The sequence below is a fragment of the Oryctolagus cuniculus genome, chromosome 2 (genome assembly GCF_051225735.1).
Source record: "Oryctolagus cuniculus isolate XC-2025 breed Fujian yellow rabbit chromosome 2, ASM5122573v1, whole genome shotgun sequence".
Lineage (NCBI taxonomy): Eukaryota > Metazoa > Chordata > Mammalia > Lagomorpha > Leporidae > Oryctolagus > Oryctolagus cuniculus.
In genome coordinates, this window is record NC_142868.1 from 52342685 (window position 1) to 52369467 (window position 26783).

At 39.7% G+C, this 26783-nt stretch overlaps 1 protein-coding gene across 22 annotated transcripts in view; it reads right to left on the reverse strand.

Annotated features, from left to right (window-relative positions):
• Positions 1 to 26783, reverse strand: part of NEK1 (NIMA related kinase 1) — a 203320-nt gene that overhangs the window by 156550 nt on the left and 19987 nt on the right. For all 22 annotated transcript variants that reach the window (XR_011386262.2, XR_011386261.2, XR_016228912.1 and 19 more), the window contains 6 exons: positions 22748 to 22815; positions 22531 to 22617; positions 20811 to 20865; positions 19085 to 19285; positions 15099 to 15159; positions 9338 to 9489 (listed from right to left, as the gene is read on the reverse strand). Coding sequence is in view for 14 of the 22 variants with exons in the window: in XM_070068291.2 (XP_069924392.2) it covers positions 9338 to 9489; positions 15099 to 15159; positions 19085 to 19285; positions 20811 to 20865; positions 22531 to 22617; positions 22748 to 22815 (624 nt within the window). In the remaining 8 variants the exon portion in view is untranslated. The remainder of the gene's footprint in view (positions 1 to 9337; positions 9490 to 15098; positions 15160 to 19084; positions 19286 to 20810; positions 20866 to 22530; positions 22618 to 22747; positions 22816 to 26783) is intronic.

Sequence of the window (26783 nt, forward strand, 5' to 3'; positions counted from 1 at the left end):
CCGATGGTTCACTCCCCAATTGGCTGCAATGGCCAGAGCTGTGCTGATCCAAAGCCAGGAGCCAGAGCTTCCTCGGATCTCCCACACAGGTGCTGGGGCCAAAGGACAGGGGCCATCTTCTGCTCTCCCAGGCCATAGCAGAGAGCTAGATTGGAAGTGGAGCAGCTGGGATATGAACCGGCACCCATATGGGATGCTGGCACTTCAGGCAGTGGCTTTACCCACTGCACACCACACCACCAGCCCCTCTAAATTTTTTTTTTTTTAATTTATTTGACAGATAGAGTTAGACAGTGAGAGAGAGAGAGAAAGGTCTTCCTTCCGTTGGTTCACTCCCCAAATGGCCGCCATGGCCGGAGCTACGCCAATCTGAAGCCAGGAGTCAGGTGCTTTCCTGGTCTCCCATGCAGGTGCAGGGCCCAAGCACCTGGGCCATCCTCCACTGCCCTCCCAGGCCACAGCAGAGAGCTGGACTGGAAGAGAAGCAACCAGGACTAGAACCTGGTGCTCCTATGGGATGCCAGCGCCGCAGGCGGAGGATTAACCAAGTGAGCCACAGCGCCAGCCCCATTCTTTTAAGACTTTTTTTTTATTTGAAAGGCAGAGTTACAGAGAGAGGAAGGGAGACAAAGAGGGAGAGAGAAACTTCCATTTGCTGGTTCACTCCCCAAATGGCTGTAAAGTCCAGCCTGGGCCAGGTGGAAGCCAGGAGCCAAGAGTTTCTTCAGGGTCTCCCACATGGGTGCAGTGGCCCATGTACTTGGGTCATCTTCAACTGCATTCCCAGTTACAATAACAAGAAGCTGGATTGGAAACATAGCAGCTGGGACTCAAACTGGCACCCATAAGAGAGTTGCAAACAGAGGCTTAATCTGTTACGCCACAGCACCAGCCCCAAGTGACCAGCTTTTATTTTTTTAGATATTTTTTTATTTATTGACAAACAATAATTGTGCCTATTTATGGGGTACAGTGTAATATTGATACATGTGTATCTTTTAATGATCACATTAGGATAATTAACATAAATTATACCACAGAAAGGTCTGCTTTTGTCGAATCAAAAAGTACTTTCTTTCCTTATTGCAAAAACCATCCTGTTGGTGTTCTACTCACAGTAGGATAATAATTGTTAACAATAACATACTTTTTTAAATGACCAGCTTTTACCTAGATTACACAATAATGTGGAACAAGATGGAAATGTTTAATGGAGACACTTACATATCCTGTGGTAAGTTATACAGAAGGATCACATTCATTTTCTGTTATTCCATATTTCCTTACATTTAAGATAGAAAAATAAATGGGAAGTAAGAATATCAAACTATTCCTCTGAGATGACACAAGAATTTTCACAACACTACTTCTACACTGAAAACTATGATAAAACATTGATAGAGAACTATATCATTCTCTTTCTTAAGGTCAGAGCCCATATACTGATATATTTTCATGGAGCTCCCTCTGCTGGCTTAATTAATTGTTCTTTAACAGAGCCTCTTAAAAAGGTAAACAACTGATTACTATAGTAATACAAATCTTGTGACATGCAAATGTTTTGATGACCTGCTACGTGATAATAAGCATCAGTTTATATTTGGTGACTGAAATGTGACAGACAATATATGTAATTAGTTATGGTTTTCCTCATAAACTTCTCATTTTCAAGGTTGAAATTTTAAAATTCTAAAAATTCATGGCCAGCACCATGATGCAGCAGGATACGCATGGCCTGCACCTCCCAGCATCCCAATACGGGCACTGGTTTGAGTGCTAATATAGGATCTCACTGTCTCTTTCTCTATCTCTATAATTCTGCTTTTCCAAATAAATAAATAAATCTTTAAAAAATCTAAAAATTCATTAATTTGAATCTAAAAGATGCTTTAGAGTTTCTCATAAAAAAAGAAGTCTTTTTTTTAAAGTCATGTAAAATCAAAGAAAGACATGTTAAAAGTCATATTTAAAATAATTTGGAAACTTGTTCCCCTTTAATACTTTTTGTTGTTGAGAGTTCTGAAAACTGCCATTTCTTCTTTTTTTTCCTATTTATTTTCCTTTTTTTTCTACTGTGATAAAATATACTTAATGAAATACACCACTATAACCATTTTTAAGTGTACAGTTCTATGGCATTAAATACATTTATACTGTTGTACACAGAAATCTAGTTTTAAGTAAAATATGTTTATAATAAGCTGTATGACATCCCAAGTGCTGTTTACTATTTAGTTCTTAATGGTCTGGCTTAGAAAATTATGCTTACCAGGGCCAGTGCTGTGGCGCAGCAGGTTAATGCCCTGGCCTGAAGCTCTAGCATCCCATATGGGCGCCAGGTCAAGACCCGGCTGCTCCACTTACAATCCAGCTCTCTATTGTGGCCTGGGAAAGCAGTGGAAGATGGCCCAAGTCCTTGGACCCCTGCACCCGCATGGGAGACTGGGAGGAGGCACCGGGCTCCTGGCTTCGGACTGGCGTACCTCCGGCTGTTACGGAGAATTGGGGAGTGAACCATCGAATGGAAGACCTCTCTCTCTCTCTGTCTCTGTCTCTCCTCTCTCAGTGTAACTCTGACTTTCGAATAAATAAATCTCTTAAAAAAATTATGCGTACCTACATAAAAATATTTGAGGGCAACAACCTTGCCTGAAGTCCAAAATATTTTTAACTATCATCTGAATCATTTCTATATCTTTCAGAATATGTGAAGGATATTTATCATTCAGAATTAGTAATTGAAATCTGAAAGTTCAATAGAATACTGTGCTCATATTAAATGAAAAAGAAAGTAACATTAATAAAATCAACATATTGTTTAATTCTATCAACCATTTGAAAACTCAGATTATAAACTTGGCTATAGCCAGCGCCATGGCTCACTAGGCTAATCCTCCACCTGTGGTGCCAGCACACTGGGTTCTAGTCCCGGTCGGGGCGCTGGATTCTGTCCCAGTTGCTCCTCTTCCAGTCCAGCTCTCAGATACAGAGAACCAGCTGTGCACAGTTTAAATTATAGCATGTTGCTTTCTAAAGGAAGCAGAAGGTTTTAATATTTCCTTTTTTAGAAGTAAACTTTTGTATCCCTTGTAGTTCCTTTTATAAATTGTGAGCATTCAGCACTGCGGCTCAATAGGCTAATCCTCCGCCTGCGGCGCTGGCACACCGGGTTCTAGACCCTGTTGGGGTGCCAGATTCTATCCCAGTAGCTCCTCTTCCTGTCCAGCTCTCTGCTGTGGCCCGGGAAGGCAGTGGAGGATGGCCCAGGTCCTTGGGCCCTGCACCCGCATGGGAGACCAGGAGGAAACACCTGGCTCTTGGCTTCGGTTCAGCGCGGTGCACCTGCCACAGCAGCTACTGGGGGTTGAACCAACGGAAAAGGAAGACTTTTCTCTCTGTCTCTCTCTCTCTCACTGTCTACTCTGCCTGTCAAAAAACAAAAACAAAAAACAAAAACAAAAAAACAAACACTTGGCTACAATCCCGTTCAAAGGTGAGGCGTTTCTGTTTCATCATGAATTCAGTCTCCCCAATACTTCTGATCTCTCCAGTTAGGCTAAAAGGATCAAGAGATGCAACAACTCTGCTTCTACAAGACTATCCAAGTATGTATTCCTTACTGATTTAATGACACAAAGATTAATACACCTCACTACTCTGCTCCTCTATGAATGGCAGTTTTATTCCCTGGGAGGATAAAAATTATGCATGTGAATATTCCCAGCGACATTTGCAGGTGATATTTTCACCGAGACCAAGTGGAATTTTTTTTTTTAAGAACTATTTAATTATTTGAAAGGCAGAATTACAGAGAGGCAGAGGCAGAGAGAAAGAGAGAGAGGTCTTCCATCCGATGGTTTACTCCCCAGAAGGCCTCAATGGCTGGAGCTGTGCTGATCCAAAGCCAGGAGCCAAGAGCTTCTTCCAGGTCTCCCACACAGGTGCAGGGGCCAAAGGACACGGGCCATCTTCTCTTGCTTTCCCAGGCCATAGCAGAGAGCTAGATTGGAAGTGGAGCAGCCAGGACTTGAACTGGCACCCATATGGGATGCCAGCACTGTAGGTGGCGGCTTTACCTGCTACACCACAGTGCTGGCCCCCCTTCCAATTCTTTTCAATTTTTCTCAATGAAATACAAAGTAAGACTTGGTCTTTGTGAGGAATAAGCAGAAGGGAGAGTAATGTTCTAAGGAACTACTGTAAGGTGGTCAGAAGGTGCTAATTTTTTGTTTGTTTGTTTGTTTGACAGGCAGAGTTAGACAGTGAGAGAGAGAGACAGAGAGAAAGGTCTTCCTTCCGTTGGTTTACTCCCCTAATGGCCGCTACTGCCGGCATGCTGCGCCAATCCGAAGCCAGGAGCCAGGTGCTTCCTCTTGGTCTCCAGTGCGGGTGTAGGGCCCAAGCACTTGGGCCATCCTCCACTGCCCTCCTGGGCCACAGCAGAGAGCTGGACTGGAAGAGGAGCAACCGAGACAGAACTGGCGCCCCAACCAGGACTAGAACCCGGGGTGCCGGCGCTGCAGGCGGAGGATTAGCCTAGTGAGCGGTGGCGCTGGCCAAGAAGGTGCTAATTCAATGTTGATTACAAATATAAAGTTCAACCAGTTGGAGAGCCACACATATTTTTCAGCCACATCCCTCTACCAAGTTAAGGCAGAAAGTGGGAAAAAGACCATATTTCACCAAGTAAAATTTTTGGCAGATTATTTGTAATAACAGAAGAAAAGAGCAAGGTTGTTGAGGTCTTGGAAATTACTCTGATGAGAGAACATGAAATCTAAAGCAGATAAGTAAAATAAAAACAAGAAGAGAGACAGGAAAAAAACTAGTAGGATCCATGAATCCAAATGTGACAAAGCAGATTTGGAGGCAGACTCCTAGAGGAATAAGCTATAAACATTGGAAATATAGGTTACAGATAAGTATGTTTAAGACTGAGGAAGAATTACTATTACAGGTTCTGGAGTGGGTAATGTGATATAGCAAGTTAAGCCACTGACTGGGATACCCACATTCCGTATCAGAGTGCCAGCTGGTAAACTGGCTATTCCACTTCCAATTCAGTTTCCTGCTGGTGCATCCTGGGGGTCTGCAGAAGTTGGCTTGAGTGCTTGGGTGTCTGCCTCCTATGTAGCAGACTGAGAGTTCAGGTCTATGCCACAGTGCTAGCCCAAAGGTAGACATTTTTTAACCCAAGCCCAGTGGGTTAAAGCCCTCCCACAGCACCAGCATCCCATATGGGTGCTCCCATATGAGTGCTCCCATATGAGTCCTGGCTACTCTACTTCCAATCCAGCTCCCTGCTAAATGTGCCTGGGAAAGCATCAGAGGACAACCCAAGCCCTTGGGCCCCTATACCTCCATGGGAGACCCAGGAGAAACTCCTGGCTCCTGGCTTTGGATCAGCTCAACTCCAGCTGTTGCAGCCTTTGGGGAGTGAACAAGCAAATGGAAGACCTTTCTCTCTCCATCTCTGCCTCTCTCTGTAACTCTTTCAAATAAATAAAATAAATCTTTTTTTAAAAAAAGTGAATGTCCTTTCTTAAAAAAATATGCCAAATCTGAAATGTTCTAAACACAAAAAGACCTGACATCATGCCATCATGCCACAAGTGGAAAATTCACACTTGACCTCAAATAATAGGTCACAGTGAAAAGGCAGGTGCACTACAAATAAAATATACATTTTAATGAAACAAATAAATTTCATCACCCCAAGATGTCTCAGTATTTGTATCTGCAAATATTGCTAAATAAAAACAAAAATCTGTGGCTAGAATTGCAGTGTAGGAGGTTAATCTACCACCTAAAATGCTGGCATCCCATATGAGTGCTGGTTCAAGTCCAAGGTGCTCCACTTCCAATCCAGCTCCCTATCAATACACCTGGGAAGCAGCAGAAGATGGGCCAAGTGCTTGGGCCCCTGCCACCCATGTGGAAGTGGCAGGAACTTCTGGATGGAATACCAGGCTCCTGGCTTTGGCCTGGTCCAGCTCTGGCATTGCAGCCATTTGGGGAGTGAATCAGTAAAAAGCTCTCTCTCTCCATCTCTCCCAATCTCTAACTCTGCCTTTGTCTTTCAGATACACACACACACACACACACACACCTCCAAGATCTGAAACACTTCTGGTCTCAAACATTCAGACAACAGATACTCCACTTGTAATGACAATGACATATTAAATGGCACAACTATTTATGACAGTTCTCAGGTAAATTAGGAGGCTTTAAGATAACTGAAAGAAAATGATCACGAAAATAAAAGGTCATAAACTATAGGAAATATCATCTTTTTGGATACTGAAATGACCAAGGATTATGACACTGTTGAGAAGCAGCAGTTTGTAATAAAAAGCATCAAAATGGGGATTGGGTGAGTATAGGGCACAGGGAGAGTCTGTCAATGAGAAATAAGGAAATCACCTCCTTCATTCTACCTTTAAACCCAGTGATATGAAGGGATTAGAGAGAAAATAGCCACTAAGAGACCTGCAGAAGAACATGTGCAGGGACAATTCAGGTTTGGGAACAAAAAAGGTGAAGATAATCTTTAGAAGTTTAGAATTTTTTGCTAATTGGAGGTTTTGCTGATGATGTTTTGTAAGAGGACTTTGTGGTAGAGTTTAAGAAACCGTGCAGAAGGGATAGCTGGCAAACCAGGGTATGACCAGAATCTTTAGGAGATGAGAGACCAAGTAATAAGGGAAAGCCCAGAGCCCTAGGCTTCCTGTGGTGACTAAAGTAAAGAGGAAAAAAAGTAAAAGAAATGGTAGAGTTGGCCCACTTACACCTGAATAAATGTAATATAACAAAAGGAAAAATAGATAAAATTGGTTCCAATTATTATATTGCCCCTCAGCTCCAAATATACCTTCATTGCCCTGCCTGTGATACTGAAGCCAAACACTATCAACATTTCTTCTTTGCTTTGCCAATACAAAACCACCTTGCTTTTTCAAGAGATGTAAGAACACTGTAAAAGGAAAGAGCTTCTCTCTCTGGTTCAAGAATTTCCTTTCTTCTTGTTACTACATCATCTGGGACACACAGGGCACTCATCTCTGCAGGCATCTTCCAGCAGAGTTCTGCCAGTGCCCCTCCCAGCATCCCTGTGAATTTCAGCAGCACCCCTAATGACAGCTTCCTATGGAACTTTGCTAATGCCCTAGCCACATCCCAGCTTGCTTCTCAAAGAGTTCAGCAAGTTGCCCCCAGAATCCCAGCAATCTTCTCAGTGAGTTCAATGGTTCCAACCCACTTCTGAGTCCAGGCAGTTTCCCAGGCCATTTTATCAGTTCACAACAGTTTGCTATTTGCTATCCTTAAATAGTGGCAGGTTTAAGAACTCTACTATCTAGTGGGCTACAGTCGTAACCTCCCTAATCAAGTCTGAACCTCAGCCTTAATGATGAGGTTGAGGGGCTGGCTCTGTGGCGTAGCGGGTAAAGCCGCCACCTGCAGTGCTAGCATCCCATATGAGAGCCAGTTTGAGTCCCGGCTGGTCCACTTTCAATCCAGCTTTCTGCTGTAGCTTAGGAAAGCAGTAGAAGATGGTCCCAAGCCCTTGGGCCCTTGCACTGATGTGGGAGACCCGGAAGAAGCTCTTAACTCCTGGCTTCTGATAGGCGCAGCTCCGGCCGAGGTGGCCATTTGGGGAGTGAACCAGCAGGTGGAAGACCTCTCTCTCTCTGCCTCTCCTTCTATCTCTGTGTAACTCTGACTTTCAAATATATAAATAAATCTTTAAAAAAGGATGAGGTTGAAGAATCTTAAAAAATTTCTTCCTTTTTTGAGAACTCTGCCTCAGCACTAGGAGTAGCACCAGCTTCCTACAGCTGCAATTTCTGAATTCTGAATTCCTTTTACTTCTTAAAGGTTAATTCCTCAAAAATAGTTAACAATTATGTATATTAAATTTTTTCCTGTTCAAATAATTCCATGGGGCCAGCACCGTGGTGCAGTGGGTTAAGCCACTACCTACAGCAATAGTATCTTGTGTGTGTGCTGGTTCAAATCCTGGCAGTTCCACTTCTGATCCAGCTCCCCATTAATGCACCTAGAAAAGCAGCAGAATATGGTCCAAGCGCTTGCACCCCTGCACACATGTGGGAGACCTGGATGAAGCTCCTAGCTCTTAGTGTCTGGCCCAGCCCTGGCTGTTACCAACCATTTGGGGATTGAACCATTAGATGAAAGATCTCTCTCTCTACTCTAATTCTGCTTTTCAAATAGATAAATCTTTTTTTTTTAATTTTTTTTTTTGACAGGCAGAGTGGACAGTGAGAGAGAGAGAGAGACAGAAAGGACTTCCTTTGCCGTTGGTTCACCACCCCCCCCCCCCAACGGCCGCTGTGGCCTGCGTGCTGCGCTGATCTGAAGCCAGGAGCCAGGTGCTCCCTCCTGGTCTCCCATGCTGGTGCAGACCCCAAGGACTCGGGCCATCCACCACTGCACTCCCGGGCCACAGCAGAGAGCTGGACTGGAAGAGGAGCAACCGGGACAGAATCCGGCGCCCCGACTGGGACTAGAACCCAGTGTGCCGGCACCGCAGGCAGAGGATTAGCCTAGTGGGCCACGGTGCCAGCCAACAGACTTTTTTTTTTTAACTTTTATTTAATAAATATAAATTTCCAAAATACAACTTTTGCATTTTAGCGACTTTTCCCCCCCATAACCTCCCTCCCACCCACAACCATCCCATCTCCCACTCCCTCTCCATCCCATTCACATCAAGATTCATTTTCAATTATCTTTATATACAGAAGGTCAATTTAGTATGTACTAAGTGAAGATTTCAACAGTTTGCACCCACACAGAAACACAAAGTATAAAGTACTGTTTGAGTACTAGTTATACCGTTAATTCGCATAGTACAACACATTAAGGACAGAGGTCCTACATGGGGAGTAAGTGCACAGTGACTCCTGTTGTTGATTTAACAATTGACACTCTTATTTATGGCGTCAGTAATCACCTGAGGCTCTTGTCATGAGCTGCCAAGGCTATGGAAGCCTCCTGAGTTTGCCAACTCCGATCTTATTTAGACAAGGCCCTAGTCAAAGTGGAAGTTCTCTCCTCCCTTCAGAGAAAGGTACCTCCTTCTTTGATGGCCTGTTCTTTCCACTGGGATCTCACTCACAGAAATCTTTCATTTAGGTCATTTTTTTTTTTTTTTTTTTTTTTGCCATAGTGTCTTGGCTTTCCATGTAAGGCTTAATTTTAAGAATACTGGTGAAGCAGAAATAGCAATGTTCCTCAGGAACTTAATAAAATTATCCTATAAATTAAGCTGTGATATATTAGGCTAAGCTGAATTTCTTACTAATTCACATACCTGTTTATGTTTCTGGAGTGGCTTCTTTTCAGGCAATTTTTTATCTCCATGTTTCTTATAAGTTAAAGGCACTCCATATTTAGCAGCTGGCTTTGTAATTTTCTGGGCAGGCATAACTGAAGCCAAGCTTTGTCCTGAAGCTGGTCTTTTAGCTACATGAAAAAAAAGAATTTTTTCCAGCAATTACTCATATTAAACATTTACTTGAAAAATTCTTCAAGTCAGCACTTTCCCATTCTCATGATTATTTTTTTAAAGATCTATTTATTTATTTGAAAGTCAGAGTTACACAGAGAGAGGAGAGGCACAGAGAAAGAGAAGTCGTCCATCCACTGGTTCACTCCCCAAGTGGCCGCAATGGCTGGAGTTGCGCCGATCCGAAGCCAGGAGCCAGGAGCTTCCTCCAAGTCTCCATGTGGGTACAGGGGCCCAAGGGCTAAGGCCATCTTCTACTGCTTTCCCAGGCCATAACAGAGAGCTGGATGGGAAGTGGAACAGCCGGGACTCGAACTGGCGCCCATATGGGATGCCTGCGCTTCAGGCCAGGGTGTTAAGCCACTGTGCCACAGCGCTGGCCTTCATTCACACAATTATTGACAGCATTTAAGACTTTTTTTTTTTTTTTTTTTGACAGGCAGAGTTAGACAGAGGGACAGAGAGAAAGGTCTTCCTTCTGTTGCTTCACCCCCAAAATGGCCACTAGGAGCCAGGAGCCAGGTGCTTCCTCCTGGTCTCCCATGTGGGTCAGGCCCCAAGGACTTGGGCCATCCTCCACTGCACTCCTGGGTCACAGCAGAGAGCTGGACTGGAAGAGGGGCAACCGGGACAGAATCTGGCGCCCAGACCGGGACTACAACCCGGGGTGCCGGCACTGCAGGCAGAGGATTAGCCTAGTGAGCCAGGACACTGGCCAGCATTTAAGACTTTCAATCAAATATTCTATTCACTCTTTAGCATGTATCAATGACTCAACTATTTTACCCCAGTCACTTCTGAAAGAAGCAGAGTCAAATTCCTCTAAGATGTTTAATTTTTTTATATAAAAAATGACATTCCTAAAACTGTGGGTGATGATTACAAGTGTGGATATACTATAAAAACACTGAATTGTAGACACTGAATGAGCAAATTGTATGGTATGTGAATTATACATCATTGCTGTTAAAAATAAACTTTCAAAAACTCATGTTGGTTAGAAATTACTTTCTAAATTAGAACACAAAATTCATGACCAACTGTCAAACACTAATTCCAGCACTATGATAAACTTTTATACTTTCTATGCAATTTGAATGATGTCTACTCTAACAGATCTTTGAAGAACAAACACTCTAAAACAATCATTATAGCTAAGAATCCCAGGAAATGGGTACCTCTTTATATTGTTGGGTTAGAATATGAATTAAACTTTCTGGATGGGACTCTATATTAAAAACATGTAGACAGGCATTTGGCACAGTGGTTAAGTTGCTGCCTAGGATATCATATCCCACATCAAGCGCCTGGTTCAAGTCTTGCCTCCTCCATGTCTGATTCAGCTTCCTGCTGATGCACATCCTGGGCAGCTAGTGCAAAACTTGGAGGCAGCTGAGTACCTGGGTCTCTGCCACCCACGAGAGAGACCTGGACTTAGTTCCAGACTCCTGGCTTTGTCCTGATTCTTGTGAACATTTGGGGAGTGAACCAGAGGATGGACAATCTCTCTTTGTCTCTTTCAAATAAAATGAGAATTTAAAAGTGTTTTTTTAAAAAACACAGTATTTGGGGCCGGCGCTGTGGTTAGTGACTAAAGCTGCCGCCTTCCGTACCGGCATCCCATATGAGACCCAACTGCTCCACTTCTGATCCAGCTCTCTGCTATGGCCAGTGAAAGCAGTGGAAGATGGCTCAAGTCCTTGGGTCCCTGCACCCACGTGGGAGATCCAGAAGAAGTTCCTGGCTCCTGGCTTTGGATTGGCGCAGCTCCGACCTTTGCAGCCAATTGGAGAGTGAACCAGCGGATGGAAGACCTTTCTCTCTAGCTCTCTCTCTCTCAGCCTCTCCTTCTTTCTGTGTAACTCTTTCAAGTAAATAAATAAGTCTTTAAAAAAAAAAAAAAACTACAGTACTTATCAACTGATTTTAAAGAAATAATCAGAGGAATAAAAAAATTTACATACAAAGATAAACTCTATAGCATTTGTTATTTAACCCTTACTTAAGCCTAGATGAGACTGAGTCTTAGAAAAATAAGTTCAATGGGCCAGCGCTGTGGCATAGTGGTTTAAGCCACTGCCTGTGAAGCTGGGATCCCATATGGGCACTAATGTGAATTCTGGGTGCTCTACCTCTGATCCAGCTCCTTGCTAATGGCCTGGAAAGGCAGCAGAAGATGGCCTGAGTTCTTGGGCCCCTGCACCCACATGGGAAATCCGGAACAAGCCTTGGTTCCTGGTTCGGCCTGGCACAGCCCAGGCCATTGTGGTCATTTGGGGAGTGAAACAGCAGATGGAAAATCTTCATTCTTTCTCTTTCTCTCTCTCTTACTTTCTGTCTCTCCCTCTCTCTCTGTAACTCTGCATTTCAAATAAATAGAATAATAAATCTTTACCCCAAGAAAAGTTTAAAAAGTTAAATTAATAAAAAGGAAATTCTATTTATTCACATCTCTTGGGGATATTAAAGGAACTCAATGAGTTACAGTCTACATCAAACTTTAGCAAAACTTACTTTCTCTATTTTCCACATCTGCTAATATCCCTCTCTACCAAAACTCCCTGATAACCTGAGAAGCAGTTTTCTCCTTTCCTCTTCCAGAATGTTATATACCTCAGGATTTTATTATGTGCTAAATCAATGTAAGTTAATCTCTTCCAACAAGCATTCTTCCTTTTAAAGAGGGGGAAGGTGAAAAATACTTAGGAGCAGGCATTTGGCTTAGCAGTTAAGACTCCTGTGTCCCGTTTCAGAGTTCTTGGGTTCAATACTCACTTTTAGCTCCTGACTCCAGGAGTTAATGTGGAATGTTAATGTGGAATGCTAATGTGGAATCTGTGATGTGGCGATGGCTCAAATGGGAGACCCAGATAACACTCCTTATTCCCGGCTTTGGTCTTGGCCCAGCCCTGGCTGTTGTGGGTATTTGGGGTGTGAACCAGAAGATTGAAACTATGTCTCTCTGCTTCTCAAATAAATCAATAAATATATTTTTTAATTTAAAACAAAAATATTTAACTGGCAGTTAACTGATATTACCAATTCTTTCAAAAAACTTAACTGTGTTACAAAATATTCATTATATAATAGTGTGAGTAGGAATAAAACTTTGTAATACAAAACAATTTTCTAGGCAACTCTTTCCTTAGAGCTCCTCCTCCTGCCTGCTACAACAGGAGGCTCCTTGCTTGCTATAAAACTTCTACTTTGCTTACAGGCTCACACACACAAAATTCACTCATTATGTATATAGCATCACAGAAAAAAAATACATCAAATATAATAGCATGTGTTTAAACTGGGATTTTTTTCTAATGTTTATAAATAACATTCATATACATTAGTAAAATCTTATAAAAATAATATTGGTCTTTTGGTTGGAATTTTAGAAATTCAGAAGCAATCTGTGTTGAAAATAATGTGATACAGTATGGTAGGATAAGATTTTTCAAACACATTCTGCAATCACATGCTGACCCAGGGACCGTAAGTGTGAGGAAAACTTCTCCCTGAAAGTTCAACCGCATGATCAAATTTGAATAAAAAATAAAGTCACAATATGGTGTCCTGGCTAACTGTATTAATACACCCATATGCTGTCAATGCCAGAAAAGGGATTAGATGCACAAAATCATAAAAATGAAAACTCCTAGGAGATACATAAATATGTAGTTCCTGTCTACTTCCCAAGGAAGAACTATTTACCCAATTTCTTAATATATTTTACTCTCAGTGTCAAGGATACCTGTAACATGAAGCTTAATGTAGAGGGCTGGAGTCCACTAAGTATCTATAAGCAGTATCATTCTTATTTTAGCCCTATACTACTAAACATTTCATTGACTCAACTTTTCTCACAAAAGATAACTTTCTAATTTCTACACAGGCATATTCATGGAGAGAATGTGCTTATGTTGGGTGTTTCTGGCTTTTGACACAAGGCAGCTTTTGATTAGGATCTGACTTCTTAGCAAATTTGACTGCTGAAAGAGATTCTACTGTGTCTTGGTCTCTTCTGAACTTTGTCTAAACTCAATTGATTTATTTGTGACTGATGATGTCCACACAATGACAGAAAGAAACTAAGCGAAGGGTCTTTAATAAGGGCAGGAGAGGGCATTTAGCTTGGTTTTTAAGATGCCACTTGGGTTCTGCTCCCAGTTCCAGTTTCCTGTTATTGCATACCCTGGAAGGCAGCAGATGATGGCCCAACTAGTTGGGTTCCTGCCTCCCACGTGGTAGACCAGGTTTGAGTTCCCAGATTTATGGGTATTTGGGGAGTAAATTATGGCAAAGATGGGAGATCCTTGCCTCTTTCTTTCTTGGCCTTTCAAATTAAAAAAAAAAAAAAAAGTAAGTAAATCAACAATGTTAATTTAAAAAAGAAGAGCAGTTGGGCTTCCTGAAAACATTGCCATATCACTTCCAGCTTACGTGGACTTATTTTTATGACATGCTATTTAGTTAATTTATCCAAGCTCAAAATGCAATAAAACATGCAAGGCATTATGTCTGTAAAACAATATACTCCTCATATCTTAAGTAACTTCCACGGATGTTTGAAATCTACTCTGAATTCACTCTATATGGAAAAAAATAATTTCCTCTCACAGATATATATATATAATATTCATACTAAATAACATCCACAAATATGTTAATTTCTATCCTTAATGAAGTGCTTGATTTCACATGAATTTTCTTAAAAATTTTTAGAACATAAAGTACTTATGCTTCTTAAAGAAAAACATTTCACATATTTCAAAAATGAAAGAAAAGGAAGGAAAAAAGGAAGAGAGGGAGGGAGGGAATGGAAGGGATTGGAATATCATAATCTTAGTATTATATCTATGAACTATATTGAATGTGTTAAAAACTAAAAACATGGAAGCAGCATTGTGACACAGTGGATAAAGCCTCTGGCCTGTGAAGCCAGCATCCCATATGGGTGCTGGTTATGCTTAGCAGCAGAAGATGGTCCAAGTGCTTGGGCCCTGCCACCTAAGTAGGAGGTGCTCCTGGCTCCTGGCTTCAGACCAGCCCAGCCCTGGCTATTACAGTCATCTAGGAAGTGAATCAGAAGATAGAAGATCTCTCTCTCTCTCTTTCTCTCTCTTTCTCTCTCTCTCTCTCTCTCTCTAACTCTGCCTTTCAAATAAATAAATCTTGGAGAGGAAAAAAAAATGAACTATGACTGTACTATTTACTTTTTTAAAAAATAAGAATTTTTAAAATTAAAAAATATTTATATCTAAATTGCACATTTTAACATTTTATAACAATGTTCTCAAATATATATATACCAGCTAAGCAATGATTATATATGTATACGTTTCAAGCATATTTTATTTAAATTAGACCAAAAAAGAAATGAAAATTTAATTAATTTGTCATAAATGTATTTTATTCATCAAAACACATCAGAAAGAATTTTAACATGCATTACCTCTAGATTTAATTTACCCTACACAATTATCCCAGCTTATTACATCAACATACATTTCTAGTATGATTAAACTTGAATACTGCAAATAAATGAAAAGGCTTCCTATTAAATCTCACTTACATGGTGCAGGCTGTGCTCCAAACTTTGAAAATGTTTTTAGACAAAACTCTTCTGCAATAAGCTTAGATTAAAAGAAACAAAAAAGGTGTTAAATTTCCAAAATAAAAGCTTTTTCATTATGTATTAATCAGAATACATTCTTTCCTTTTTCAGTCATTATTTATGCTGTTAATTAAAATGTACTAATTAAAATCAAATAATGTATTCAGCAAATTCCTTTCATGCCAACTCTCTCCTAATCCTACTGATTTACTTTTACTTCTCTAGACAAGCCTTCTTCTTACTCTAATGTACCATGTAGGTTTCCCTACACCATTTACCTGGTCCCTACATCAGCAGTTTAGTACAACCACCTCTCTGGAATAACCTCTGCAATCTGTGTGCATACATATCCCTCATTTACTTCACAACTGCTCTAAAACCATTTTGTTTTAAAAACCTCTCTCAAAATAACTTTTCATGAATATTAACATTACTCTGAATCCTTTCCACATCTCCAGTGAGTTCACACTCATGATTACCAATGTTACTGGGTAGTCTCATATAATTTAATAAGTATCTTTTTTTTAATATTACTATAAACACTCTGTTACCTATTCACTGAATGTATAACTATATTGTGAGAAGCAAAAATCATTCACAGTTCCTTTGAGTAATTTTCTCTTTACTCTGTTTTTGCCTTCCTGAAGTGCAAAACTATGACAATCATTTAACTCAGTTTAAGTTTGTTTTTTCTTACTGGCTAAAGATAGGAAAGGCAAGGGAATTTTCTCTTTTTTTTTTTTTTTTTTTTAAAGAAATCTGAGGCCTGGTGGAGGGAATATCCCTACAGTAACACCAGAATAGACACTAAACAGTTAATAAACTATGACTTGAGATGGCCACCTTTTGTATTAGTGAACCCCCTAAAGCACTGGTTCTCGTTCTCTTTTTTTTAAAGATTTATTTATTTATTTGAAAGTCAGAATTATACAGAGAGAGGAGAGGCAGAGAGAGGGAGAAGTCTTCCATCCGCTGGTTCACTCCCCAGTTGGCCACAACGGCCAGGAGTTTCTTCCGGGTCTCCCACGTGGGTGCAGGGGCCCAAGGACTTGGGTCATCTTCTACTGCTTTCCCAGGCCATAGCAGAGAGCTGGATCAGAAGTGGAGCAACCTGGTCTCGAACTGGCCACCATATAGGATGCTGGCACTGCAGGCCAGGGCGTTAACCCACTGCGCCCCTCCAGCCTTTTCTATGTATATTCACATGCATATGCTTTTCTCTCTGTTTAACTCTGACTTTCAAATAAATAAATAAAAATCTTTTTTTTTAAAAAAAGAGTAAACGCTGAGGGCTGGCGCTGTGGTGCAATAGGTTAATCTCCCGCCTGTGGTGCTAGCATCTCATATGGGCCCCGGTTCTAGTCCCAGCTGCTCCTCTTCCAACCCAGCTCTCCTGCTGTGGCCTGGGAAAGCAGAAGAAGATGGCCCCAAGAGCTGGGGCCCCTGCATTTGCATGGGAGACCAGGAAGAAGCTACTGCATCCTGGCTCCTGGCTATGGATCAGCTCAGCTCCAGCCACTGTGGCCATCTGAGCAGTGAACCAGTGGATGGAAGACCTTTCTTTCTGTCTTCCTCTCATTGTCTGTAACTCTATTTCTCAAGTAAATACATAAAATCTTTTAATAAAAAAAAAATAAACACTATAGAGAATTACAGTGATAGGATAAATAATCATTTGTGTGTTACTGTAAAGCTCAAAAATTGTTTCAAAGTTGTGGCCTTAAAAAAATGAATCACAAACCTTCTCACCTGAATACTGAACATGATACATATAGTAGAAAACAAATCTGAAGAAAAAAGATACAGGATTTTTTCATAAAGAATAATGAAATCTTAGTGGTATTTAAATATCAAAAGAAGGGTCTATGAATATACTAAACATGTAATGTCAAACACTCCACTTGTTCATAATTATATGTTGCCTTTTTCTTATAAATTTTTCATATTTCATGCTTGAATATTTCCCCTATCATTGTTAGCAAGTTGAATGCCAGTGCTTCAGCCTTTAGACTTAATGTCCTAACTGCTGGTATGAGGGGAAGGAAACCTCAGCAAGATTAAATGAAGTTATTGTTTCTTCTCTAGTAGCTGCCAAAAATACAACAGTACACTGCATCATAAACTGTCCTTGTAAATGTTACTTGTAACAAAAGGAGTCTTGTAAGACACCCACATTTCAGAATTGTTGCTATGTACTATACAAGTAACCTTTAACCTCCAAATTTTAATTGGCTTTCTTGCTTACGAACACATTCTCTTGGTATTATTATTTAAATCCACATCTCTGTTTTCTGAAAACTATTTGTTCACAAAAATGTGATACTAAGTTAGATGTACATATGGCATTTCTTTATCTTCTCCAAAATATGCAAAGTAATAGCAAAATCATGATTTTGCTTGATATCTTACTTATACAGCATTTAACAGTGATTATTTAAATTAGGAAAGGCTATAATAAATAAAATAATTATAATTTCAGGGGATCATAATTTTATGAATAACATGTCAACTGATTTGATAGAGCATCTTATAAATCTTGCCAAATTAAAATCCAATTCTACAAATATTAGTATGAACCTATACAAGGGTACTCCCAAAAGTTTGAGAAAAGTGGAATTAAAAACATATTTATTTTGGTGCAAAAAAATTTTGAAATGCTGGCCGGCGCCGTGGCTCAATAGGCTAATCCTCCACCTTGCGGCGCCGGCACACCGGGTTCTAGTCCCGGTCAGGGCACCGGATTCTATCCCGGTTGCCCTTCTTCCAGGCCAGCTCTCTGCTATGGCCAGGGAGTGCAGTGGAGGATGGCCCAGGTGCTTGGGCCCTGCACCCCATGGGAGACCAGGAAAAGCACCTGGCTCCTGGCTCCTGCCATAGGATCAGCGCGGTGCGCCGGCTGCAGCGGCGGCCATTGGAGGGTGAACCAACGGCAAAGGAAGACCTTTCTCTCTCTGTCTCTCTCACTGTCCACTCTGCCTGTCAAAAAAAAAAAAAAAAAAAAAATTTTGAAATGCATGCATAGTTTTTTCACAATACGCATTCTCCATGAACTTTTTGAAGATCCCTTCTATGTGAGTAACAGAGGTAAATTATGAATCAAAAATCTAGTATGTATAGATACACACACCCATTTAACAATGCTTTCCATAATTTTCTATCAAATGAAATACAATTGTGCAATTTATGTTAACATCAGATTTATTAGCATAACAAATTGGTATGTTGGTAATAATTAGTATACACTAAATAGCTTGAGCATTCCTGGGATAGAAATTAACCACTTTGTTATTACCATATTTAATTCTGACAACAATCTCACGATACAGATTTATTTATTTATTTATTATTTTTTGACAGGCAGAGTGGACAGTGAGAGAGAGAGAGACAGAGAGAAAGGTCTTCCTTTGCCGTTGGTTCACCCTCCAATGGCCGCTGCGGCCGGCGCACTGCAGCCGGCACACCGCGCCTATCGGAAGGCAGGAGCCAGGTGCTTCTCCTGGTCTCCCATGGGGTGCAGGGCACAAGTACTTGGGCCATCCTCCACTGCACTCCCTGGCCACAGCAGAGAGCTGGCCTGGAAGACGGGCAACCGGGACAGAATCTGGCGCCCCGACTGGGACTAGAACCTGGTGTGCCGGTGCCGCAAGGCGGAGGATTAGCCTAGTGAGCTGCGGCGCTGGCCGATACAGATATATTTATAAACCCACTGCTCACAAGTAAAGAAAGTGAAGCACAAAATGGTAGAATGGCTAAGTGGAATGATGCACAACTGGAAAGTAAACAGGAAGAAAAAGAGTTATATATGAATGGAAGGGAAAGTGAGAAAGGCACCCTACTGCCAAGGTCCAGATATGATGTCCTCAAAAACAGAGGGTAGTCCTAGTTATGCACCATAAACTTGCTGCTTGATTTTAATTACAAAGTAAAAAAAACCAAATACATACCTGAGGTGGGAGAAACTTTTCAATGCGTTTGGCTATAAAACCTTTCTCCAATATGGAGTTGACTGATGGTCTATCCCTAGGATTTCTTTTAAATAACTGAGAGAGCAAACTGCGGAGATCATAGGAATAATGCAATGACACAGGAGGAAAAGATCCAGATATTATCTTCAGTACCAAGTTTTTCATATTGCCAGCTTCAAACTAAAATCCAGAAAATACATCAACACATATGAAACATACATAAACTGAAACTAGAAATTTCAGCAATGAGAAATACAATCCTCTTCCAAATAATCAGTATGTGTTCTCTAGAGCAAGGTTTACTTGGTTATCTATAAACACATTTCAAAGAGAATATCAGTCCTCAAAAATTAAAATGTTATAATTTGATATGAGTAATTTTTATTCACATTGCTAAAAGATGATATGCAGAAATTAAAGATTTTAATAAACCCTGATAATAATCAAGATGTTAATGATTAAAAAGGCAGCAAAATTAGGGCTAAAGAACCACAAAGAGGAAAAAAACAACGACCTAGTAGTCTTCATTTATGACCTATTGCCCTGTGTCTTTGTTGTAATGACTAGAACAAGAAATTAACTGTAGAACTAGGGAAAATACAATAAATAAAACTACTAATTCCCTTTTAGGCAGTAACCATTATTATTATTATTTTCTATGTGTGATGCTCCCAAAAGCTACTGAATCAGCAATGCAGCAAATATTCCAAGGAGGTATACAAGCTTTATCTTTTAAAGCCCCACACTGCCTGTTACAGTCATCTGGGGAGTGAATCAACAGATAGAAGATCTCTCTCTCTGTCTCTTTCTCTGTCTCTAACTCTGCCTTTCAAATAAATAAGTCTTTAAAAAAAAAAGATTTTTTAAAAGAAATAAAAACCCATTTTAAATCTAAAATGATTGCGTTAGTAAAAAACTAACCAATTCTTTCAAATAAGCAACACAGGAACAAAAAAAAAAACAATGACAATGAAAACACTTACAAATATACACAAGATACAGCAATACAAATGTGCTACAAAAATGCCAATACAGTATAATCAAATTTATGGGGAGGGGAAAATACTAAAAATTCATTTTATATGTTAATCTAGAAAAAAGTCTGGGGAGAAACAACAAACTATTATAAATACTTATACTGGTTAGAAACATCATTGATGATATGCACTCATTTCTTTACATTTTTATGTATCTTTCTGAAATTTATATAAAGAAAATATTTGGCTTAATCAGGGAGAAACATTAAAAAGGAATTTTGAAATGTAAAAATAAGCCTGTTTAAGACAAGAACTCTTCCTTTTTAGTGTTGCTTATTAGCAATTTCAAAAAGTCTCAAAGGCAAAAATTTTAAACACTACAAATTACAATCCATTTAAATGGATAAAATCCCATGATAGGTATGTTGTACAAAGTTACCTAAGTTACTTCAATTCTAAATTCAAAAAAACTTTTAAGCTAAACATCAAATTCACAAATGTATTTAACATATAAAAAAGAACAAAATTTATTTCTCTCAGGAATAATTTTGGGAAAAAAGTATCAAATATTGTAATAATAAACAGGTAACTTATATATTAGTGGAAACACAATCAAATATTATACTTCAGAAAGAAATTTAAAAAACTGACTTAGAGAAGAATTTCTACCATGACATAATTTAATATTTTGAAATAATTTTAAAAACATATCAGAAATTTCTACTTACTGCATGCTTAAGTGTACACATTTCATAAAGGACACATCCTAGAGCCCAAATGTCACTAGAGAAAAGAAAAATGAGAAATTCCCCCAGTCAAAATCTACTTTAAAAGTCTTTCACCTAAAGGAAACATAAACAGCATAAAATGCCTTAGAAAAAGATGTGTTCCATAAAACTATAACACTCAAAATTTTAATCATAACCAATGACAAAAACAGCTGTCTCAAAATAGAAAAGTAATAGCTGCTCAAACAATTATTTGAAGGTTTTATTAGGGAAATGTGGGGCTGGCACTGTGGTGTAGCAGGTAAAGCTGTGGCCTACAGTGCTGGCATCTCAAATGGGCACCAGTTTGGTTCCTGGCTGCTTCACTCCCAACCCAGCTCCCTGCTAATGGACCAGGGAAAGCAGTGGAAGATGATCCAAGTAGTTGGGGCACCTGAACCCACATGGGAGACTGGGAAGAAGCTCCACCCACTGAAGCCATTTGGGGAGTGAACCAGTGGGAGGAATCTCTCTCTATCTGCCTCTGCGTTTCAGATAAATAAGTCAGTCTCTTAAAAAACATAAAAAGAAACTATATTTAAAAGAACAAAATTTCATATATATTCTATTTACTTATTTTTATTTTGCAAAAATCAAACTGCCTTATTCAATTATTTGTAAAATTCTATTATTTTCAAAAGCATTATAAAAGCAACATAATATTTTAATTAACATAAAAATGTTAATTTACTGAAAATAATTTGAAAGAAACCTGCAACATTCAAAACACGGATGTTTCTTGGTTGTAATTTTTCAATCAGAAAGACAGAAAATAAAGGGTGACATATTCAATGGCAGGATTGCTTTTCCCACCCACATATCACACAATCTGTTGGCCATATGACAGCTCGCTGACTAGTTCTACCATTGACTGGACTGAGGCACTATAAAGAAGTTACTTAACCTCGCTCTGCATCTGGTTTCCTAATAAGCAAAGGAGGAATGATGAATACCTATATCTCACAAAATTATTATGAAGATGAAGAGTTAATACACAGAAAGCATGCAAATCAGTGCCTGGGGGCCAGTGCTATGGCACAGTGGGTAAAGCCACCACCATCTGTGGTGCTATCATTCCGTATGACACCAGTTTGAGTCTCAGCTCCTCCGCTCTGATCCAACTCCCTGCTAACGTGCCTGGGAAAGCAGTGAAAGATGGCCCAAGTGCTTTGTCCCCTTCACCCACGTGGGAGACTCAGAAGAAGCACCTCACTCCTGGCTTGAGCCTGGCCCAGCTTTGGCCATTGCGGCCATTTGGGGAGTGAACCCGTGGATGGAAGATCTCATTCTTTCTATAGATCGCCTTTCAAATAAATAAATAAATCTTTAAAAACAAAATTTAAAAAACATCAGTGCCTGGCAGTTATTAAATACTCAGTAAATAGCAGCTATAATTCAATGGGGAGTGACTGTTACAAAGAGTTAAGACCAAAGAAAGCATTCTATTTCCAATTATAACTTACATAATAGTGATTCTACAGTTCCTTCAGCAAGAAAAAGCCTTTTTATAATTATCTTAATCAGATATTAAAAAATATTTATGTGTACATATATGTTTAGATATGCGTACGATTAATTTTACAATAGTATCCTTTTTTAGAATAGTATTCTTAAGGTTAATTAATATAGCATAGCTGAAAGATTTAAAGGCAATAATATATAATAGATATCATTTTAATACCTTTTATTATTATAGGGCTTGTTTTCACAGATTTCAGGTGACAAGTAGTATGGGGTTCCTATGCAAGTTCGAGCCAACTCTACAGTACTAGAATAAACAGAAAATTGTTGGAAAAATTTAAGACACCTAAAAGATATTATAAATTATTACATATTCATTAGAGATTAAAATGTCACTGAAGATATCATATTAAAACAATGCATAATAGTGATGTTACCTATTAAGAACTCTAGCAATTCCAAAATCTCCAAGTTGTACCGTACCATCTTTGGTTAAAAATATGTTCTGTGGAAGACAGAAAAAAACACAAATACTGTCATAGTCCAGTTCTGAATCAACAACATTTTTCACAAAAATTACTCCAGTTAAAAAATAATACTAGGGGGTGGGAGAATGGCAGGAGACAAGATACTGAGTACCAAAATGCAGGTAGGTGAAGATTTTGGTATTACATAGCATAGCGGATGACTACAGTTCACAAAAATGTGTTATGTTCAGTAGAAGAACTAGAAGAGGGAAACCGGTAGATTCCAAACACACAGAAAAGATAAGGAAATACTAAGACTAATTGCCTGGCAGTTTATGTAATTGCTAGTTTATGTAGTGTATGTGTTGAAATATTGTATTGTACTCCATAAGAAAAAAGAAAAACAGGAGAGGGGTGTTTATCTTAGCAATTAAAATGTCCATGTATCATATCGGAGTGCATGGATGCAATTCCCAGCTCTGGCTCCTGACTCAAGTTTCCCACCAGTGTAGATCCTAGGAGGCCACAGTTTTGGCTCAAGTAAATGGGTTCCTGTCACAAAAAATGTGAGAGAACTGATAATAACAGCTGGCATCTCCAGCCATGGCCTAGCCATGGCAATTGTGAGCATTTGAGGAGTAAACCAGTGGGCAGGAATTCACTCTGTCTCTGCCTCTCAAATAAATGACATAATAAAAAAAATTAAGTAATATTACCAAACCCCCCAAAAAATTTTAAAAACAATGCCAGAATAACTGAGTCTCCATATGCAAAGGAATATTTTTCCCTATCTCAAACCACACACAAAAATTAACTCAAAATGGATTCTAGATCTAAGTATAAAAAGTAAAACTAGGTATCTCCTAGAGGAAAACAGAGGATAAATGTCCAGGCCCTTCTGTTAGGCAATTCTTAGAGGTGACATTGAAAGTACAAGCTAAAAAAAAAGACAAACTGAACTTGGTCAACATTGAAAACGTTTATGCATCGAAGGATACCATGTAGAAACTGTATAAGGGTGGGTATTTGGCACGGTGATTAAAACATTGCTTGTGACACCTGTATCTCATATCAGGGTGTCTGGATTCAGTTCTGGCTTCTCTGGTTTGGATCTAGCTTCCTGGATATTGGTTCTACCACTTACTGGGCTGAGGGACTGTAAAGAAGTTAGTTAACCTCAGTCTGCTTTTGGTTTCCTAATAAGAAAAGAAGGAATGCATACCCTGCAAGGCAGCAGATGGGAGACTCAGATTGAGTTCCTAACTCCTGGCTTCAGCCTGGCCCATCCCTGCCTGTTGTGGGTATTTGGGCTGTGAATCAACAGATGGAAGATTTCTTTCTCCTTTTCTGCCTTTCAAATAAAATGAAAATATACAAATAAAAAAATTTGTTTTTTGGAAACACAAAACTTTTTTTTGGCGGGGAGACACAATTTTTTTTTTTGTTTTTTTTTTGTTTTGTTTGTTTTTTGGCCACTGCCTGGATTGCTGGCATCCCGTTTGAGTGCTGGTTCCAGTCCTAGCTGTTCCACTTTAGATCCAGTTCCCTGCCAATGTACTTTGCCTTAAAAAAAAAAAAAAAAAAAAAAAAAAAAAAAACAGAAGAAGAAAATGAACACAACCCATATATCTGATAAGAAACTTGTACCCAGAAAAATAACTCTTAGAATAACAAAAATACTAGTAACTCAATTTTAAAAATAAGGCAGGCAGGCACTTGGCATAGTGGTTAAGACATGGCTAGGGTTGTCTGCATCTCACATCAGAGTGCTAGGGTTAAAGTCCTGACTCTGCTCTTGAGTCCATCTTCCCACTAATGCACATATTTGGGAGCAACAGGTGATGATTCAAGTACTTGGGTCCCTGCCAACTCCCTGGGAGACCCAGACTAGTCCCTGGATGCTGGCTTTAGCATGGCTTAACCCTTGCCACTGTGGGCATTCGGGTACTGAACCAGCAGATGAGAGATCTCTGTCTGTCTCCCTGTCTTTGAAATAAATAAATATAGGCAATAGGTATATATTGATTTCCATTCACACAACATGTCCAGAATAGGCAATCCATAAAGTAAATAGATTAGTAGTTCCCAGGGTCTTGATGGAGGCTGAAAGAGCTGAGACTGCTAACAGGTACAAGGTTTCTTTTTGGGGTGCTAAAAATATTCTAGAATTAGAGCTGGTGATAGTGCCACAACTCTGTGAGTGTATAGAAATCACTGAACCAAATGCTCTAAATGAGTGAATTTTACATTATATGAATAAAGTTCAATGAGTTGAACCCCTCCCTTCCAAAAAAAAAAAATCCTACTTAAAAATTCTAACTAGCCTAAAGGCAACTAATTAATGTTAAGAGTTTCCAATAATTTACCAACTATTTTCATTCATTAATATAGAACTTCAAGTGGTGGAAGCCATGAGTTTGTAGGATAGCAGGAACCAAATTCCTAATTAGGAGACTTCAGTCAGGCAAATGCTTAATGCCAAGATGACAGACTGGAGTTAACTGGGATGGAGTAAGATGAGGTGAAATATGATTAGGGGGCAGAGTGTTGGGGGAATTGGAAAGGTGGAATATACAGTCCCACTATAGTTCCCTTCTTCCTGCTACTCATCCTGGGACTGTTAGGCTACAAAGGGAACTACAGGCCTCAAGAAGTAAGAAGATGGACAACAAGCAGCTGAATGCCCTCTATATTCCCCACCCTGGGAACTGAGAGGGCTAAAATGAGGCACTCAAGAATCCTTCATGTAAAGATGAATGAGGAACAGAGACAAAATATTTCCCACAGAATAATTCCACACACACACACACACACACTCCAATAGACATGAAAGTATTCCACTGTAAAGAAAAATACCCAATAAAATCATCAGAACAAAAATTCACTAATGATTTTGTAAAATAGTCCAACAAAAAACGTTAAGTATGTGTAGAAAATTGCAAAGAAATGCATTTCAAAAGAACAAGACACTATGAATCAAAAACCAAGGAAAATAAGAACAGATACAAAACCAATCAGCAATCTTGAAGACAAAAAAGTCATTATAGCTAAAAACGTAAATAGATAAGCTTTAGTTCACACAAAAGAAGGAATTTAGTTAACTGGGAAGGAGGTAGGGGAATTCACTTAGAATTCCACAGAGAAAGAAATAAAATATGAAAGGACAAAGATAACATGAAGTGACCGATTAAGAAGCTCTTAGGGTGCTAGTGTTTGGCCCAGATGTTAAGCACCCTTTAGGCGCTGGCATCTCGTATTGGAGTATCTGGATTTGAGTCTGGACTCTGCTCCCAATTCCGGATTTCTACTAACATAAACCCTGAGAGGCAGTAGGTATTTGTTCATGTAGCTGTGTCCTTGCCACCCTCATGGGAGACCTGGAACAGGCTCTAATCTCCAGCATGAACCAGCCCCAGGAGTTGCGGGCATTTGGGGGAGGGAACCAGTGGCTAGGAGCTCTGTCTGTGTCTCTCTGCATCTCAAATGCATAAATAATTTTTTCTTAATATTTATTTATTTATTTGAAAGGCAGAGTTGCAGAGAGGCAGAGAGAGACAGAGACATCTTCCTTTCACTGGCTTACTTCCCAAATGGGGGTATCGCTGGAGCTGGGCCTATCCAAAGCCAGGAGCCAGGAACGTCTACCAGGTCTCCCATGAAGGTGCAGAGGCCCAAAGACTCGGGCCATCTTCTACTGCTTTCCCAGGCCGTAACAGAGAGCTGGATCAGAAATGGAACATTGAAGACTTGAATGAGTGTCCATATGGGATGCCAGAATTGCAGGCAGTGGTTTTACCTGCTATGCCACAGCGCTGGCCCCTAAATAAATTTTTTAATTTAATCTTATTATTTTTTTAGATTTATTTAATTGAAAGTCAAAACAAAATTCTTGTTCTTTGTTCTCACACAGGGAGAGAAGGGAAGAGGTAGAGAGAGAGAGAGGTAGAGAGGTAGAGAGAGAGTAAGAGAGAGAGAGAGAGGTCTTCCATCTGCTGATTCACTCCCC